We start from the raw sequence: 16,112 nt of genomic DNA, 5'->3' as shown, positions 1-16,112 counted from the left end.
TAGTACTCACATTCTACAAGGGGTGTTTGCCTGATGCAAAGAGCGAGCTTAACTGGAGCGCTGGGGGATCACTAATAAAGATCGGTGAGGCGGCAGCAATGGAGGTGATCGAGAGAGTTGCCTCGAATGATGGAACTTGGACTAATGAGAGGATCAAGGTGTACAGAATAGGTTCTGCCTCAAAAGTCAGTCCCTACAGCAGCTTGGCGAATCAATTGGAACTCATCCATGGGAATGGATCTTATGGGAGTGGGATCATCGGTGCAAGATAACCTAGAAGGTGTAGAAGATGTCAACTACATACACCAAGGGGGAAACAAATACTATAACAACTCCCGCCCCAATCAAGGGGGTGGAGGTTTCAACCACTTTGGGAATAAGCCACATCCCAACCTCTCCTATGGGAACCCCAACAATGCCTTGCAGCCACCTCCGGGGTTTATAGTGTCTCAAGGAATGATCAATGAGCCGCAGAAGAGGAGTTCAGAGGACATACTAAATGCCTTCATGACACAGTCGCAGAAGAATATGGAGCATTCAAACAAGAGGCTCGAGAAGGTAGAGAATGATGTGCACAGCATGGCGACACATATGAAGAACTTAGAGGTGTAGATGAGTCAGATCGCTCAGTCTGTGAGCGGCCAGCATAAGCCAGGGCAATTCCCAGGGCAGCCAACTATAAATCCCAAGGATTGCAAGACGATTCACTTGAGGAGTGGGACGATTTATGAGGGTCCTTCTATGCCAGAGACCCCACCAAAGTTTAGAGCTGAGCCAGAGAAAGAAGCAGAGGCCGAGGTAGAAATAGAGGAACTTCAACCTGGGGTGAACACACTAGTCAAGCCAGCAGAGGTCAGAGTGCCATTCCCCCAGGTGCTCCACAAGAAGAAGAAGAATGACCAGTTCGCCAAATTTTGGGAGATTTTTAAGAAGGTGCAGATTAACATCCCGCTGATTGAGGCACTGCAGCAAATGCCCGGATATGTTAAGTTTCTCAAGGAAGCTGTCGCCAAAAAGAAGAAGTGGGAGCATCATGAGACCGTCAACTTGACGGAAAACTGTAGTGCGATCTTGCAAAGGAAGCTTCCGGCCAAGATGGAGGATCTGGGAAGCTTTACTATTGAGTGCACTATCGGAGACTACTTTGTGGAGAATGCCTTATGCGACCTTGGGGCAAGCATTAACCTCATGCCTTTGTCTTTCTATAACAAGATGAAGATTGGCCAGATGAAGCCCACATCCATCACGTTGCAGATGGCTGACAGATCAGTGTCCCGTCCAGTAGGTGTTGTGGAGGACATATTGGTGAGAGTGAATGTGTTCGTCTTCCCAGCTGAACCCAACCATTTCCTTCTTTGCTTGCCTCAGCTTCCTGGGAAACGGGAGTATCGTTAAGTACACTTAGGGATGTCAATTGGGCTAACCCGCTCGGGTTCGGGCCAATCCACTCGGATTGTTGGACTATTTGGGTGCGGGTTATTCGGGCTGTGAATTTTTCGGGTTATAAATTTTCGGCTCTAACCCTAAATCTTAGGGTTTCGAGCTAACCCACGGGCTATTCGGGTCAATAGTGATCTTATATGTTACTTTCTATACAATCCAATATTCTAACTTATTAAAAGACAGATTATCGCAAATAATAAAGTATTATCAAAGTGATTAAGAGAAAGAAAATAATAGCAATTGAAACTTGAAATCTGACTACAATTAAATGGAAACCATGAATTTCATATAACCCTAACTTTCAATTTGAGAGAGAAGACATAATTACCATATATACTTTATATCAATGTTGTATTTAATATTGATATTACCAAATATACTTCATAATCCAAAATTTTAATTATATTTTTATATTAAATGCTCAACCCGTGGGCTAACCCGCAACCCACCCGGGCCACCCCGCATAACCCGCTGACCCAAACGGGTTAGCCTTTGTAGCCCGCTTTTGAATATGGGTTGTGATTTTCCGGCCCTAACCCTATGATTTTTTCGAATTATTCGGATCGACCCGTGAATTTCGGGCTAGATTGACATCCCTAAGTACACTACACGATACAAATACAACATTCTTAAAACCACTCACAAATGATATTAAGAATTCACCTATTTCTCTTCTATCTCTTTCCTCGATTAGAAGTATAAACATATTACTCCATGTGAATCTTGGAATTTTGATATAGTCATTCTATCTTTATTAATTGAATAAGACAATTAATACTAAGATGATTCCATTTTATACTTGTAACAACGAAGTGTTAATTAATTTATGCCACTAACTCTACCACTAATCCACCAACTAAAACTAAATAATCAACTCTTACTCACTCATTATGAAACTAAATAATTCAAGTTTATATTTAAATAATAATATCTATTTTAAAAGGACATTTTCTTAAATATCCCCAAAACTCCCCTTATTTCCCTAAATATTCCAAAACTCTTCTTTTATATATCGTATAGACGTGGATGCTAAACCAAATACTACGCTCTTCTTTTATATATCGTATAGACGTGGATGCTAAACCAAATACTACGTATTAATTTATTATGATGGCTGCTTCTGCTTGTCTCCCTTTTCACATGTTTTTTCAAGAGGAATCTATTTATGAACTTGATGCTAGCCATATCCATTAAGTGTTGATTATAATTGATTTGTGTATCATACAATGAATTTGATTTTTTTAATTCAATTATGAGTTTTTGGTGAATTAATATCGTTTGAAAATTGAGTTGGCTAACTGATGCTATTGCTTTAGTAGCTCTTTCACAATTTTGAAATAGCCAATTAGTGCAGTTTCAGAATTATAGTTGGGGTATATATCATACTTTTATTTAAATTTAAGCATAAAATATAAAATAGAAACATGATAGACTAGTGATCAAATTTTGTTAAAAAAAAGATTTTATAAGAGTAGAGATAAATTAACATAATTGCATATACTTGGACAATTTTGTTATTTTTCATAATTTCTGACATGAAGGCATTTTACTTAAGAAATGATCACTCATTCCTTTATATTAAAATTACACATTTCATAAATAAAATTTAAAATATTCATCTAGTGAATTGATAAATTGCCAGCATTCGAATAAGAAAAACAACGACTTGATCTAATTTAAATGCAGGTGAAAAAAAGGTAAAAAGATAGAAGAAAGTACAAATAAATTCATAAATCGAGATGTAGGTTAGGGTATTAAGATTCTTTAGGGCATCTACTCTCAAAGGCATCTGATAAATCACATCAGACATGTAGAGATGACGAAGGCTATCCATTTTGCATATAATATCTGACACCTCCATAGCAAAGTTTTGAGCTAAATCGAGAACCTCAAGCTTTGTCAAGCCCCCCAACGATGGTGGGATCTTTTGTATGTAGTTGTTTCTCAATCCCAAATACCTTAACTCAATCAATGTGCCAATAGATTCTGATAAAGTCTTCACCCCAAAATCTTCCATATCGAGCATCTTGTCCACTTGCAGTCCAAATCTGTTCCAACTTTTCTTCTCTCATTATTGCATTTTCCTTGAAAAAGGACATATGCAAGAAACATGCCTTGAGAGTCTTCATCCAATTCATCATACATCGGTTCCAATTTCTTTAATGATTCACTCAAATCAATTGAATCAAAAAGTTCTTCCCATTCAATCCCCGAAAGTCTTTGTTTTGCTTTCTGCCTTGCAACATCTATTATTGCCATCGGCAAACCCCAACATTTTTTCAACATCTCTTTGCCCTTCCTCTCCAAATCCTTTGAGAATTTGTTCTTTTCACTTGTAAATTTATCAATTGTTTTCAAAAACAATTGCCAGCTCTTATCAGAATCCAAAGCTTTCATCTCATGAGTATAATCTTTTACTTTATCATTTATGGTCCCACCACCCACTACACAATTTCAACTACTTTTTCTCTATTTCTCTTACTTTACCAATTATACATTAAAATCTGTGCCAACTCTAAATGGCCTATTTCTATGGGAAGGAGGGAGTACATATATGGATGTCTTTGTGTTGAATGTCACCTTGTTGACAAGTTAGCAAATTAAGCTATTTAGCAGCCTAATAGGACCTCATTCGAAAGACAATATCTATCAAAGACGAACATACCTTTGTTCGGAAGGCCATGGAAGATGGAATCCATGCGCATTTCTTGCAGCACGTTGTCGAGAACTATGAAATATGTCATTGCTTCCAAGTTCTGATGAAGCAAGCGTTGAAGACTCCGGTTGTCCATTTCCTCCCGCAACAACGAATCTCCATCAAGTCCCACCAATTGCTGTATAAGTTCCACAAGCACCTCATGTAGACTCATGTTATTCGAAATGGTTACCCACGCCCGATGCTTGAATTTTTCAACGACGGCCACATGGTTGTATACTTGTCTGGCAAGAGTTGTCTTACCAACACCAGTCATGCCTTTAACACACGAAGTAACAAGGCCCGAGTCGTCTTTAAGAATTACTTTACCAATAAGCTTCTGCAAATCTTTCTCCAAGCCCACCACGACACCTTCGCCTCCAACACTTTGTGGTAGTGTACTCACGCCCTCACCGGCTCCAAACTCCATCATCCGCTTTTTTGTCTTCCTCAGCCAATCTAAGACTTCGGTGATCTCATCTTCGAAAAAGTACTCATTAATATTTGTGTCCATGAAATCCGCTGAAACTTGAGCCATCTCAGCAAAGTCAGCTAGCAAATAACTTAGCCTGCTCCTCTCTCCCGGTTTCTCATCTCTGAAGAAATCCATTGTCATTCTCAACTCATGTATCACCTCTTTCAGCATCGGCTCGTCATCAGTATCAATACTCGGTGCCTCAGCCAGAAAAGTGTCCAGTTTCTGTATCGCCCCTAATTTTCTGAAGCAAATTATTTCAAAAACCTATACATAAAACAACATAATCATGTGTATTACGAAACTATTCAAAAGAAAAGAAAGAGAAAAATACCTTTTTTGCGATTATTGCTTCTTCTCTTTGCAGGCGACGGTTGAGAGTGTGAAGTCTTTCAGATCTGGAAAGGATTTTGAAGAACAAAACCGTAGACTTAAAATAAGTTTTCGTAGTTATGAATTAACAAGTACTGGTACATTTGATTCAGATTTGAGTTGTACGTTGATTTAATGGTTTGTGATTTGAGAGTTTGAGATTGAGAATTTGACGAGCTCTCCTCAAAATTAAGAACAAAATAATAATCATAATAATGTAAAACAATGTTCTTCAAATCTAATAGATCCAATAACCTTTTTTTCTATATTCTAATTAAGATTTCTAAGCTATTGAAATTAGTAAATCTTCCTAACTCATTTACCCAAGCTTTTCGTAGGAGCTTTAAATCTGAAAGCATAATTTTTTAAGCAAATGAATTCAAAAATTTACACTATAAAACAACATAATCATGTGAGTTATGAAACCATTCAAGTAAAGAAAAAGTACCTTTTTTTTTGGCGATTGTTGCTTCTTCTCTTTGCCGGTGGCTGTTGAGACGTGAGAGAGTGGTATATTTCAGAGTTAGAAGGGAATTTGAAGAACAAATTCATACACTTATTTAAGATTAATGACTGCAGAGATTAATTAATAAATTTAAATTTATTAGATTAATTAATAACTAGTACTAGGAGTACTATTTAAAAAATAATTTTAGCTAGAAAATAATTAGAATGAATATACATAAAAAATATAATTTGGATGATTGTACCTAATAAAATTTGGCTGGTTGCCAAACCATGCATAAAGATTTTATTATTTTAAATTAAATTTTAATCTATTGTTTCCCATTAGAAGCAATGTCCGCATTAATAAATCATTTTACGCATTTCAATAACGTAATTTAATATAAAAAAAGTCAAATTTAATTATTAACGTGGCTACTAGTATTAATTATAATGATATCTGCATCTACTGGTCTCCATTTTCACATGGCTTGGTACGAGGAAGTACATCTAACTTTAATGAATACGAACAGACTCAACCACTAATTTATAAATTACAATTGATTTGAATTTTGTATGATTATTAATTAATGCTCTTTCGCAATTTAATTTGTATACCATATTTCTATTTAAATTCAAGTATTAAATACATTCATTAGAGAGACATGAGTTGCCTAAAATAGAAAGTTTTTCTTTTGAAAAAATAGATCAAAAAGGCAAGAATTTCTATTTTTAGGAAACGATGTAATATAAAAATATGAAGAAAAACCTAGTCGAATTTTGACTAAATGTGACGAAAAACTTAGTCCAATTTTTAAATTAACATAATTGCATATACTTGAACAATTTTGTTACGTTCCATTATTTCTAAGAATGAAAGGATTTGTGCATATTTAACTAATTCGCAATTTACTAATAATGGAAGAGATAACGATTATTCATTCCATAATATAAAAAACATATTTAACAAAAAAATTTAAAAATCCACCTAATGATTTATGTAAATTTTATCATTAAAAATAGAATCAATTAAAAATTTTAATCCAATACTATTTATTTAAAATAAAGAATGCATACTTATTTAAAGAATGTACAATACTATTTATTTTGTTCTTTGCTTCTATATTTAAATCTAGTTTTGATTCGTGTATTGGACGAGGAATAAACTTCTTTGTTTCTATATTTAAATCTAGTTTTGATTCGTGTATTGGACGAGGAATAAGCTTAACGATCTTGAGGTTCTCGAGAAGCAAAATGTAGACGAGGCGCCTGCTATTGGAAGTTTAAGCACGCTGTACAGATGCATAGTAAATCTTGACACCAGCCACTTCTAGACAGAGGTTGCCAAGCAAAAGCTCCTTGCTCCAGCAAGTTGCTACGAAACTGAGGCTCACGTCTATAATGTTGTTCCTTCAAGTCCCAATTCTGTCAATAGATATGACGGGGTCTTCATTGATTGAGAGTATAGTTACTTTCAATGATGACATGAAGGTGATGCCTAATGTGATGGGCTCATTTATGGAAACTCTCAAGGTTCTCGACATTGATGAGACCGATATTGATGGTGCTGAGACGATGGATGTGGCTTTTGGATCGAAAGACGTGATACTCTTCTGTTTTTTCTCTAATAGTACTTTGAAAATGTTACCTAACAAAGGTGTTGTTTGTGGTTTGTTTTTTATCAGACGTGGACTTGCATCTACTTACAAGTTCATATTTGCTCAAGCAGATAATGATTTCATCAATTTCCTTTTTGGCATTCTCATGCTTTGAGGGGATGGCAGCGAAAACTCAAATAAATAAATTTCTCAACTTATGCAAAATGATACAACTCACCTCTATTTATCGGCATTCGTTTCTTATTCTAGAATTCTCTCCTCTATTATTAATATTCAATATATCTAATTTTCTCTATAAAAATCTTTTAATAGATAATATCTAACTTGTAGAGAATTCTTTATCTAGATAATTCTACTAAAATTATCTCTATATTCTAATATTTAATTCTAAAGAATTCTATATCATCATATGTAGATATTTACGAAGATGAGTGGTCAATTGCTAACTCACTCTCTAGTTCCTAACTATAACTAATTTAAGATCATAGAACTTTAGAAATCTAGGATTTTGTTTTTATTAATTAAATCGAAAAAGATAAAAAAACTACAAATTAGGATTTCGGATGAAAATGTCAATATAGTGTTTTGAAAATATTAACACAATGCTTTGAGAATGTTAACACGCTTTAATAATGACATTCTCCATGTATTATATTGACATATTTTATACTCCATATTATGTTGACATTGGTTGATGTACGAAAAATTTGAAAATTTTCAAAAAAATTTCAAATTTTGACATTGGTACATATGTAAGTGAGATCTCGTTATAATCCTTATGAAATTATCTTTAATTTGATATGTGTTGTGCGAAAAAACAACTAAATCGAGAAAGTTATATGCATTTTAAAGTTATGTGATATTTTTCAAAAGTTAGTTACAACTAATTTTCCGTAAATTGACCTTAATATCATTATTGACGTTTTTTGTTGATCGTATTGACATTCCAGGGCTGATAATCTAGACTCTTTATTTGAATATCTAAGGATTATTATTTAATTGCAGTTAGCAATTAAATAATGAGTTAGCAATATAGCACTCCCCTACGATATAATATATAAATATATAAGTGATAAATTTCAGGGCCGGAGGGAGTTTTACTTTTTGAATTGTCTTATCACAGTTTAAATATTAATAAAACAATATAATTGTTATTTTTTGGAATTTAAATTTTACATTCAAAGCGGTTAAAAAAGCCCATCAAGTGAAAAAAGAGCCTTTTACTACGCTGGCCAAGATATTAATTACCCTTGCTAACTGGCCCAAAGTAAAAAAAGGAAACATATTGTATAAGAAAATAATAAATTTGGACTTTAGTCTATGTAAAGTTTAGAATTTTTAAATAGTTATTGTTATTTTTCAAATTTTAAATTTACAATATTTATTCAAATATGTAATAATAAAAAAGACCCATCGAGTAAAAAAAGGCCTTTTACTACGCTGGCCAAGAAATTACATTTACTAACTTGTGCCGCCGCCGTTTTCACCGGAGTGGCGATAAATCGAGCTTTCCTCCACTTATAAAGGATTTAGAATTAATGGATTTGCATACACTATTTGTATTTATAGGATTCTTAATATTTGTATGTTTGTGCTTATTGCTTGCCATTTATGAGAATTAAAAGAACACATTTGGGGAAATTCGTGATATTTGTTTTGCTTGTTGTGTGTGAGTTATGATTAACAAGTTATAAATGTTTTTTACCATATTTTTTTATCATTCTGATGTAATCAACCCAAAATTTTCTCACTCTTGCAACCAATAGAATGACTGAGGATGTGAAGAGGGTGATCGAGGAGGAAAAGTGGGTGAACTTCTACATACGCGTCAAGTTTGTAACAAACAAGGAGAAATCGAAGGTACTATTCGCAGAAGCTGGCAGTGATTTTGCAGATGCTTTGTTAACCTTCCTACTTATACCATTGGGAACTATTGTAAAATTCGTAAACAAGTACTACAAAGATAAGGCTCCGGTCATTGGAAGCTTGAGCACTTTGTACAATGGTTTAGCAAATCTTGATGACATCCATTTCGTGAATAAAGATGCTAAGGCACTATTGCTTAGTCCAAAAGGTCTTGCTTCTAAACACGATTGGCCTGTTTATGATCCGGGTTTCACTGAAAGTACAGCTTCCTTTGTCGTCAGTGATGATCTGAGGGTGATGGGTAGCGTGGAAAGCTCTGTCATGTCTACTCTCACCAGTCTCGGGATCGGTTTGATAGACATGGACGGGGCCGAGACAAGGGATGTGACTTTCGGATTCAGAAAGGTTAAATCTAAATTACTGTTTCTGGTTTAAAAAATTCAATCTTTTCGAAAATAAACACCTTTTTGAATCATATTTACTCTTTGCATTGATCAGATCCTGAAGTTACTGGTGTTATCGTTGGTGTATCGGAATCCATTGACTGCCTTCATGTTCGGTGGCCATGCCTATGGGGTTGCTACTAGCCGAGCAGAGCAGGGGAACATCCCGAATCGGATTGGCAAAAGAACTCATTCTATAAACTCCAAGAAGATGATTTTGAAAGCCATGATGCAAAAATCTACGAACAAGTTGCTCTTTGTTCAGGCACAGCATGACTTTGTGAGTTTTCTTTTCGGTTTGCTCAGCATCCCTTTAGGAAAGGTAGAGTGGTATTTGCACAGCAACACGGGGTTTAGGGCCACTGATAATTTGCACAGGAGCATTCCGGATAGTTTGTTCAGAAATAGTCTTATGGATCTAGAGGACAGAAATATGCTATTCAAACCGTCCTTGTCTGATGACGATGACAGTGATGATGATAGTACTTCTTCTAGTCACCATCGTCAGACTACCTGTGGTTATACTAACGAGTATATTCCCCTCAATTTCGACCCGAGTGAGAACCAGTTTCATGTTAGAGGGTCAAGATTGTATATGGTAAGTGATGATTTAACCATTACACCGTTGAGTATAATGTCGAGTGTCTCTGTTATCAACGAGATGAAGGTCCCGTTGTCTGATGTGGAAGAAGTGGAGCTCCAAGTTGGGTTGGAAGAGGTAAGATTGGTTTTATAAGATTTAATACAAAAATGTTACGAGATCAATTAGTCGAATTTTGATTTTGTTGGTGTAGGGTTTAAGCATATTGAGAGCGGCTCTTACGTCGACCAAAGCCTTGAGTGATGGCCTTTTGAAGCCAATATTGAAGAATCAAGGAAATCAACAAAAATGAGTCAATCGTAACGCTAATTAATTCATTTTGATGTTTAGACTTATTTTGTGTCAAGTTGATATTATCCTAGGCAGATTTTACTAACGATTTGCGAGAGATTTTCCTGACAATTTGGATTACTTTTTTTAGCTTTAGCATAGTGCAGTCTTGCCTTTGATGGGAAAAACGTCCGTTTGTGACACGGAATTGGAATTGAATTGGAATTAAATAATTGATATGGAATTGAATTTTAAAAACTGAATGTGTGCAGTGTGTGTAAGTGTGTGCAGTGTGTGAATATGTGTGCAAGTGTGTGCAATGTGTGTGTGTGAATGTGTGCAGTGTTTGTGTGTGCAGTGTGTGAATGTGTGTGTAAGTGTGTGTGTGTGAATGTGTGCAGTGTGTGTGTGAATGTGTGTGTAAGTGTGTGTGTGTGTGAATGTGTGCAGTGTGTGTGTGAATTTGTGTGTGTGTGAATGTGTGCAGTGTGTGTGAATGTGTGCAGCGTGTGTGTGCAGTGTGTGTGTGAATGTGTGCAGTGTGTGAATGTGTGTGTAAGTGTGTACTGTGTGTGTATGTAAGAATGTGTGCAGTGTGTGTGTGTGTGTGAATGTGTGTTGTGTGTGCAGTGTGTGTAATTTAATACTCTTTCCGTCCCATAAAAATATGTGCACTTTCTATTTTCGTCTGTTTCACAAAAAATATATGCATTCCATTTTTGAAAAGTTACGTTAATTTAACACTACTTTAACTATCATTTTCTTCATCTCTTACTTTACCATACCTTTCTTCATCTCTCTTACTTTACTAATTCTACTTTAATTCTCGTGTCATTTCATTGGCTATATTTTTATGGGATGAAGGGAGTAGTAAATATTTTGATATGAAATTCAAATTGAAGAATTGCAAGATTTGGAATTGTAATTCAATTCCAAATCGAAAATTTTTTATGATGCAAACAACTGGATTTGAAATTGAAAGTTCCAATTACAATTCCACATCTCCAATTCCGTGTACAAATGAAGCCTAATATAATTTCTCTTATTTTATTCTGTTTCTAAATTTACTTTATCTTCAATTATTTATTTTATCATCATTCTTTATCTATTGCGGAATAAAGCGAGTAATTTAATACTTTCTTGGATTCAAAGAAAAAATATGTAATTTAAAATTAGGCTCAAAGTTTCTTTATCTATGGTAAAGTTTTATTTTATCATGTTGATGTTAATAAAATTGCAACTTCTCGGTTAGAGCATCACCAAAAGGAGAAGATATATAAAAAAGGTATATCGTCTATATACCTCCTCTAAAAGTGAAATATATCCTTTAAAAAAGAAACATATTCCAAACAAAAAAGATATATAGAAAGGTAAATGATTTTTTAAACATAAAATAATAGTACAAAATAGATTAAAAACACATAAAGTGTTATACCTTCTCAAATACCTTCTCCATTGGAGAAAGGTTTTTCATGAAAAGAAACAAATATGATAGTCATAAGATTTTACCTTTCATAATGGGAAGGTAAAGATACCTCTTCAAAATGGGAAAAAAGTATAATACCTTATCAAATACCTTTCCCCTTGGAGAAAGATTTTTTCATGAAAAAAAGATAAATATAGTAGTTATATTTGTTTACCTCTCCATTTACCTCTCCCATTGGAGGTGCCCTTATACTTTCCAAGTTCTAAGTATCCCTGTCTTTAAAAAATACGAATAGTTTTACTATTTTGAATTGTTTTCTAATATTCGACGACGTATACCTTTTCTCCTTAAACCAGGTATGTATTAATTTTCCTTTGATTATATTCATTACTTATCAGTTAATGTTAGATAAAGAAATCGCTAATGAAATTGGTATGCATACCAGCTGTTTGTGGAAAAGTTTTTTTTTTTTTCTTCTGTAAAAAGATAAACATACATGATTGAGTATTATTGTCCTTATCGTTAGGATTTATCTAATCCAGTCTCTCTCAATTGGGAGAGGAATCGAGCAAGTTGCCAAGTTATCTCTCAAAATATAGAAATTATTCAATTTTTCTTAGTCCATATTAGTAAACAATGAATTTGCCTATGCTATTTGTCTCCATCTCAGATAATAGATATATGTATCTTAATGTTCTATTGTTTGCATTTAGGAGAATTGAGAGAACATTTTTGGGGAAATTCTTGATAGTTGTTATGTTTATTGTTTGTAAATTATGAGTAAAAAGTTATAAATGTTGTCTACAATTTTTCTAATCATTCTGATATAATCAATCCAATAGAATGACTAAGAATGTGAAGAGGGAGGACGCGGAGGAAGAGTGGGAGGACAAGGAAGAACTGAAAGACGAGAGGGAGGGAACAGAGGAAGAGTGGAAGGACTTGAACATACGCGTCAAGTTTGTAACAAACAAGGAGAAAACAAGGGTACTATTTGCGGAAGCTGGCAGTGATTTTGTAGATGCTTTGTTAACTTTCTTACTGTTACCATTGGGAACTATTGTGAAATTCTTAAACGATCACTACGATAAGGCTTTGGTCATTGGTAGCTTGAGCTCGCTGTACAATGGCTTAGAAAATCTTGACAGCATCCATTTTCTGAATGAAGATGCTAAAAGCGTGCTGCTTAACCCGAAAGGTCTTGTTTCTAAATATGATTGGCCTAGATATGAATCGAGCCTCGCTGAAAGTACAGCTTCCTTCGCCATCAGTGATGATCTGAGGGTGATGGGTGGCGTGGAAGGCTCTGTCATGTCTACTCTCAACAGTCTCGGCATCGCTTTGACAGACTTGGACGGGGCTGAGATAAAGGATGTTACTTTTGATCTCGATGAGGTTAAATCCATGTTTCTGTTTTAAAAATTTAATCTTTTAGAAAATAACCACCTTTCTAATGCAATGATCAGATTCTGGAGTTACTGATATTATCTTTGGTTGCCCGGAATCCACTGAGTGGCAACCTGCTCAAGAGCTATCTGCCAATCATCCGAACAAAGCAGGGGAAATCCCTGAATCAGATTGGCAAGGAAACCCTTTCCACAAACTCCAAGAAGATGATTTTGAAAGCAATGATGCAAAAATCTACTAACAAATTGCTGTTTGCTCAGGCAAAACACGACTTTGTGAGTTTTCTTTTCGGTTTGCTCAGCATTCCTTTAGGGAGGGTAGAGTGGTATTTTCACAGCAACGCCGGAGTTAAGGCCATTGATAATTTGCACAAGAGCATTTCAGATAGTTTGTTCAAAAATAGTCTGATGGGTCTAGAGGAAAAAAATATGCTAATCAAACCGTCCTTGTCGGGCGACGACAACAATGATGATAACGAGTATATTCCCCTCAATTTCGACCCGAGTGGGAACCAGTCTCATGTTAGAGGATCAAGAATGTATATGGTAAGTGATGATTTAACCGTTGCACCGATGAGTATAACCTCTAGTGTCTCTGTTATCAACGAGCTGAAGATCCCTCTGTCTGATGTGGAAGAAGTGGAGCTCAAAGTTGGGTTGGAAGAGGTAAGATTGGTTGTCATATTTTTGTTGTTCTTTTCTAAGTTGGCGCATCATTTATTCGTTAGATACATCTGTCAAATTATCGAGCCATCTGGCTAGTTGTTTTGGGTTTAAGTGGCTTTTGGGTACATTTTCGGTCGATACATGGCTCGGCCTGTCCAAAATTCACTTTTTTCAAGTCAATATATGTGGGACCTATGAAAACTTGGTTCGGACTTCGGCCCGACATATAGTCATTTTGATGGGATGGGCCGGGCCATGTATGGAAGCTCGACCGTTGGTTCTTTTGCTATGTCTTTGTTGGTTTTTACTAAGTGTGGCTGACGCGTATTGGTAAAGTAAAATGTAGTAATAATGTGACGAAAAACTTAGTCGAATTTTGGTTTTGTTTGTGTAGGGTTTAAGCATATTGAGAGCGGCTCTTACATCGACCAAAGCCCTGACTGAAGGCCTTATAAAGCCAATGCTGAAGAATCAAGAAAAGCAACAAAATTAAATCGATCGATCGTATACTCATTTTGATGTTGATCTTATCCTAGACTGATTTACTAGCAAGTTGGGTGTTTTTTTATGTGTTCTAGTTTTGAGACCTCCATCCTATCGTTGTATTTGACCTGTCATGATCTATTTGTTTTAAGTATTTTTGAATATTGACAATTGTATTAGTACTCCTACTAATTTTTATTTGTAACAATAATCGTACTAATATTTTCCTTGCACTTGTTTGGACCTTCTAGACCTGAACAATTTTATTTTTGAATATAATAAACTTTATTCATAACAACAGTATCTGCTAAAAAGTACTCACTCTGTCCCCTATAAGTAAGGTGTTTCTTTTTCACTGTTGTTTTGCGAAGAGGATAAGAGCATTCGCAATAGCAGACTAACGGTGGGACTAGCGGTTAGGGTGTTGGAGTCGGCTAAGGGGTGACGGACGAACGAGTAGGACTGCCGCTAGTCCGTGAGCGAATGGCGTTAGCCGATTGCTCATCCGTGTTTGCCAAGACTGCAGTGATATCAAGCTTACTTATTTCATCATGATCTTCGCCTCCGTCCACTTCCTCCTATCATAACATTTTTCTTTTATAAATTTTTACTACTATAATTTATTTCTATTTTATACATATATTTATATTAGAGTGCTATTAATCATATAAATTACCTAAAAAATAATTTTAAATTATATTGCCCTTACTAATGTTCATTTCTGCGTCTGCCCCTGCTACTACATAACCACTCCTAACCGATTACCCCCAACGGTCATCCGAGCTTCCAACGGGCTAGTTAAGACTCCCGCTGTTACTATTAATTCCTTGTCTTCCCACCTTATTCTTCCTCTTCCTACTCTTCATTGCTTAATCATCATATTTGTATCAATGCCAAATACATCAAGTCTTCATTATAATTGATTTGGGTATCCTACAATTAATTTGACTTTTCATTTAATTATTAAATATTTCAGAACTGATTTATCTGTTATAATGTTGTATTTATTTAGATTAAAATATTAAATATAAAATAGAATATAATAGATTTAACATAAATGCATATTTTTATATTTGTATGTTTGTTCACATTGTTTGCCATTTTAGAGAATTGAGAGAACAGTCTTGGAGAAATTGTTGATATTTGTTTTGTTTGTTGTGTGTGAATAATGAATTATAAATGTTGGCTATAAGTTTTCTAATAATTCTGATATAATCAAACCAATAGAATGACTAAGAATGTGAAGAGGGAGGACGCGGAGGAAAAGAGGGAGGACGAGGAAATGAATGATGAGAGGAAGGGCACAGCGGATGAGATGGAGGAGGACGAGGAAGAATTGGACATACACATCAAGTTTGTAACAAACAAGGAGAAAACCAAAGTACTATTTGCGGAAGCTGGCAGTGATTTTGTAGACGCTTTGTTAACCTTCCTTCTGTTACCATTAGGAACTATTGTGAAATTCTTAAACAGTATCTTCACGGAAAAGACTCCGACCATTGGTAGCTTGAACACTCTCTACAATGGCTTTGTAAATCTCGACAACATCCATTTTTTCAATAAAGGCGCGCTGGTTAATCCAAAAGGTCTTTTTTCTATATACGAGTGGCCTAAATTTGAATCAGGTCTCACTAAAAGCACGGCTTCCTTCGCCATCAGTGATGATCTGAAGGTGATTGGTTGTGAGGAAGGCTCTGTCATGTCTACTCTCAACAGTCTTGGCATCAATTTGACGGACATGGACGGGGCTGAGATAAAGGATGCGACTTTCCATATCGTTGAGGTTAAATCCGTATTAATGTTTATGTTTTATTTTTTGAAAGAAATTTTACCTTTACGAAAATAACCACCTTTCCAATGCATTGATCAGATTCTGGACTTACTGACGTCGTCATTGATTGAC

The 16,112-nt window shown here is 35.3% G+C and overlaps 3 protein-coding genes across 3 annotated transcripts; 2 read left to right on the top strand and 1 right to left on the bottom strand.

The window, feature by feature from the left end:
* The first annotated feature begins 612 nt into the window (after positions 1–612).
* Positions 613–1,395, top strand: LOC125195548. Its single transcript, XM_048093687.1, has one exon. It carries the CDS (start codon positions 613–615, stop codon positions 1,393–1,395), a length of 783 nt encoding a protein of 260 aa, XP_047949644.1.
* A 2,046-nt stretch (positions 1,396–3,441) lies between these two features.
* LOC125195547 (disease resistance protein RPP8-like) lies at positions 3,442–5,089 on the bottom strand. The gene is made up of 4 exons (XM_048093686.1): positions 5,082–5,089; positions 4,948–5,011; positions 4,109–4,880; positions 3,442–3,833 (listed from the first exon to the last, which is right to left on the bottom strand). Exons 1-4 carry the CDS (start codon positions 5,087–5,089, stop codon positions 3,442–3,444), a joined length of 1,236 nt encoding a protein of 411 aa, XP_047949643.1.
* A 7,408-nt stretch (positions 5,090–12,497) lies between these two features.
* Positions 12,498–14,283, top strand: LOC125195546. The gene is made up of 3 exons (XM_048093685.1): positions 12,498–13,049; positions 13,121–13,726; positions 14,121–14,283. Exons 1-3 carry the CDS (start codon positions 12,498–12,500, stop codon positions 14,217–14,219), a joined length of 1,257 nt encoding a protein of 418 aa, XP_047949642.1. The 3' UTR covers positions 14,220–14,283.
* Positions 14,284–16,112: the final 1,829 nt, after the last annotated feature.

Source organism: Salvia hispanica, chromosome 6, assembly GCF_023119035.1.
Source record: "Salvia hispanica cultivar TCC Black 2014 chromosome 6, UniMelb_Shisp_WGS_1.0, whole genome shotgun sequence".
Classification (NCBI taxonomy): domain Eukaryota; kingdom Viridiplantae; phylum Streptophyta; class Magnoliopsida; order Lamiales; family Lamiaceae; genus Salvia; species Salvia hispanica.
Note: the sequence above shows the minus strand (reverse complement) of the source record. Positions and strands in the feature narration are given on the sequence as shown.

What these genes read in the sequence shown, in the direction of transcription:
- LOC125195548 (XM_048093687.1), top strand. Translation starts at nt 613, where the DNA reads ATGAGTCAGATCGCTCAGTCTGTGAGCGGCCAGCATAAGCCAGGGCAA.
- LOC125195547 (XM_048093686.1), bottom strand. An exon ending in AAGCAATAATCGCAAAAAAG is followed by an intron (nt 4,881 to 4,947) that starts GTATTTTTCTCT and finishes TTTTATGTATAG; the next exon opens with GTTTTTGAAATAATTTGCTT. An exon ending in CCATGGCCTTCCGAACAAAG is followed by an intron (nt 3,834 to 4,108) that starts GTATGTTCGTCT and finishes ATGAGATGAAAG; the next exon opens with CTTTGGATTCTGATAAGAGC.
- LOC125195546 (XM_048093685.1), top strand. Translation starts at nt 12,498, where the DNA reads ATGACTAAGAATGTGAAGAGGGAGGACGCGGAGGAAGAGTGGGAGGAC. An exon ending in TTACTTTTGATCTCGATGAG is followed by an intron (nt 13,050 to 13,120) that starts GTTAAATCCATG and finishes TGCAATGATCAG; the next exon opens with ATTCTGGAGTTACTGATATT. An exon ending in TCAAAGTTGGGTTGGAAGAG is followed by an intron (nt 13,727 to 14,120) that starts GTAAGATTGGTT and finishes TTGTTTGTGTAG; the next exon opens with GGTTTAAGCATATTGAGAGC.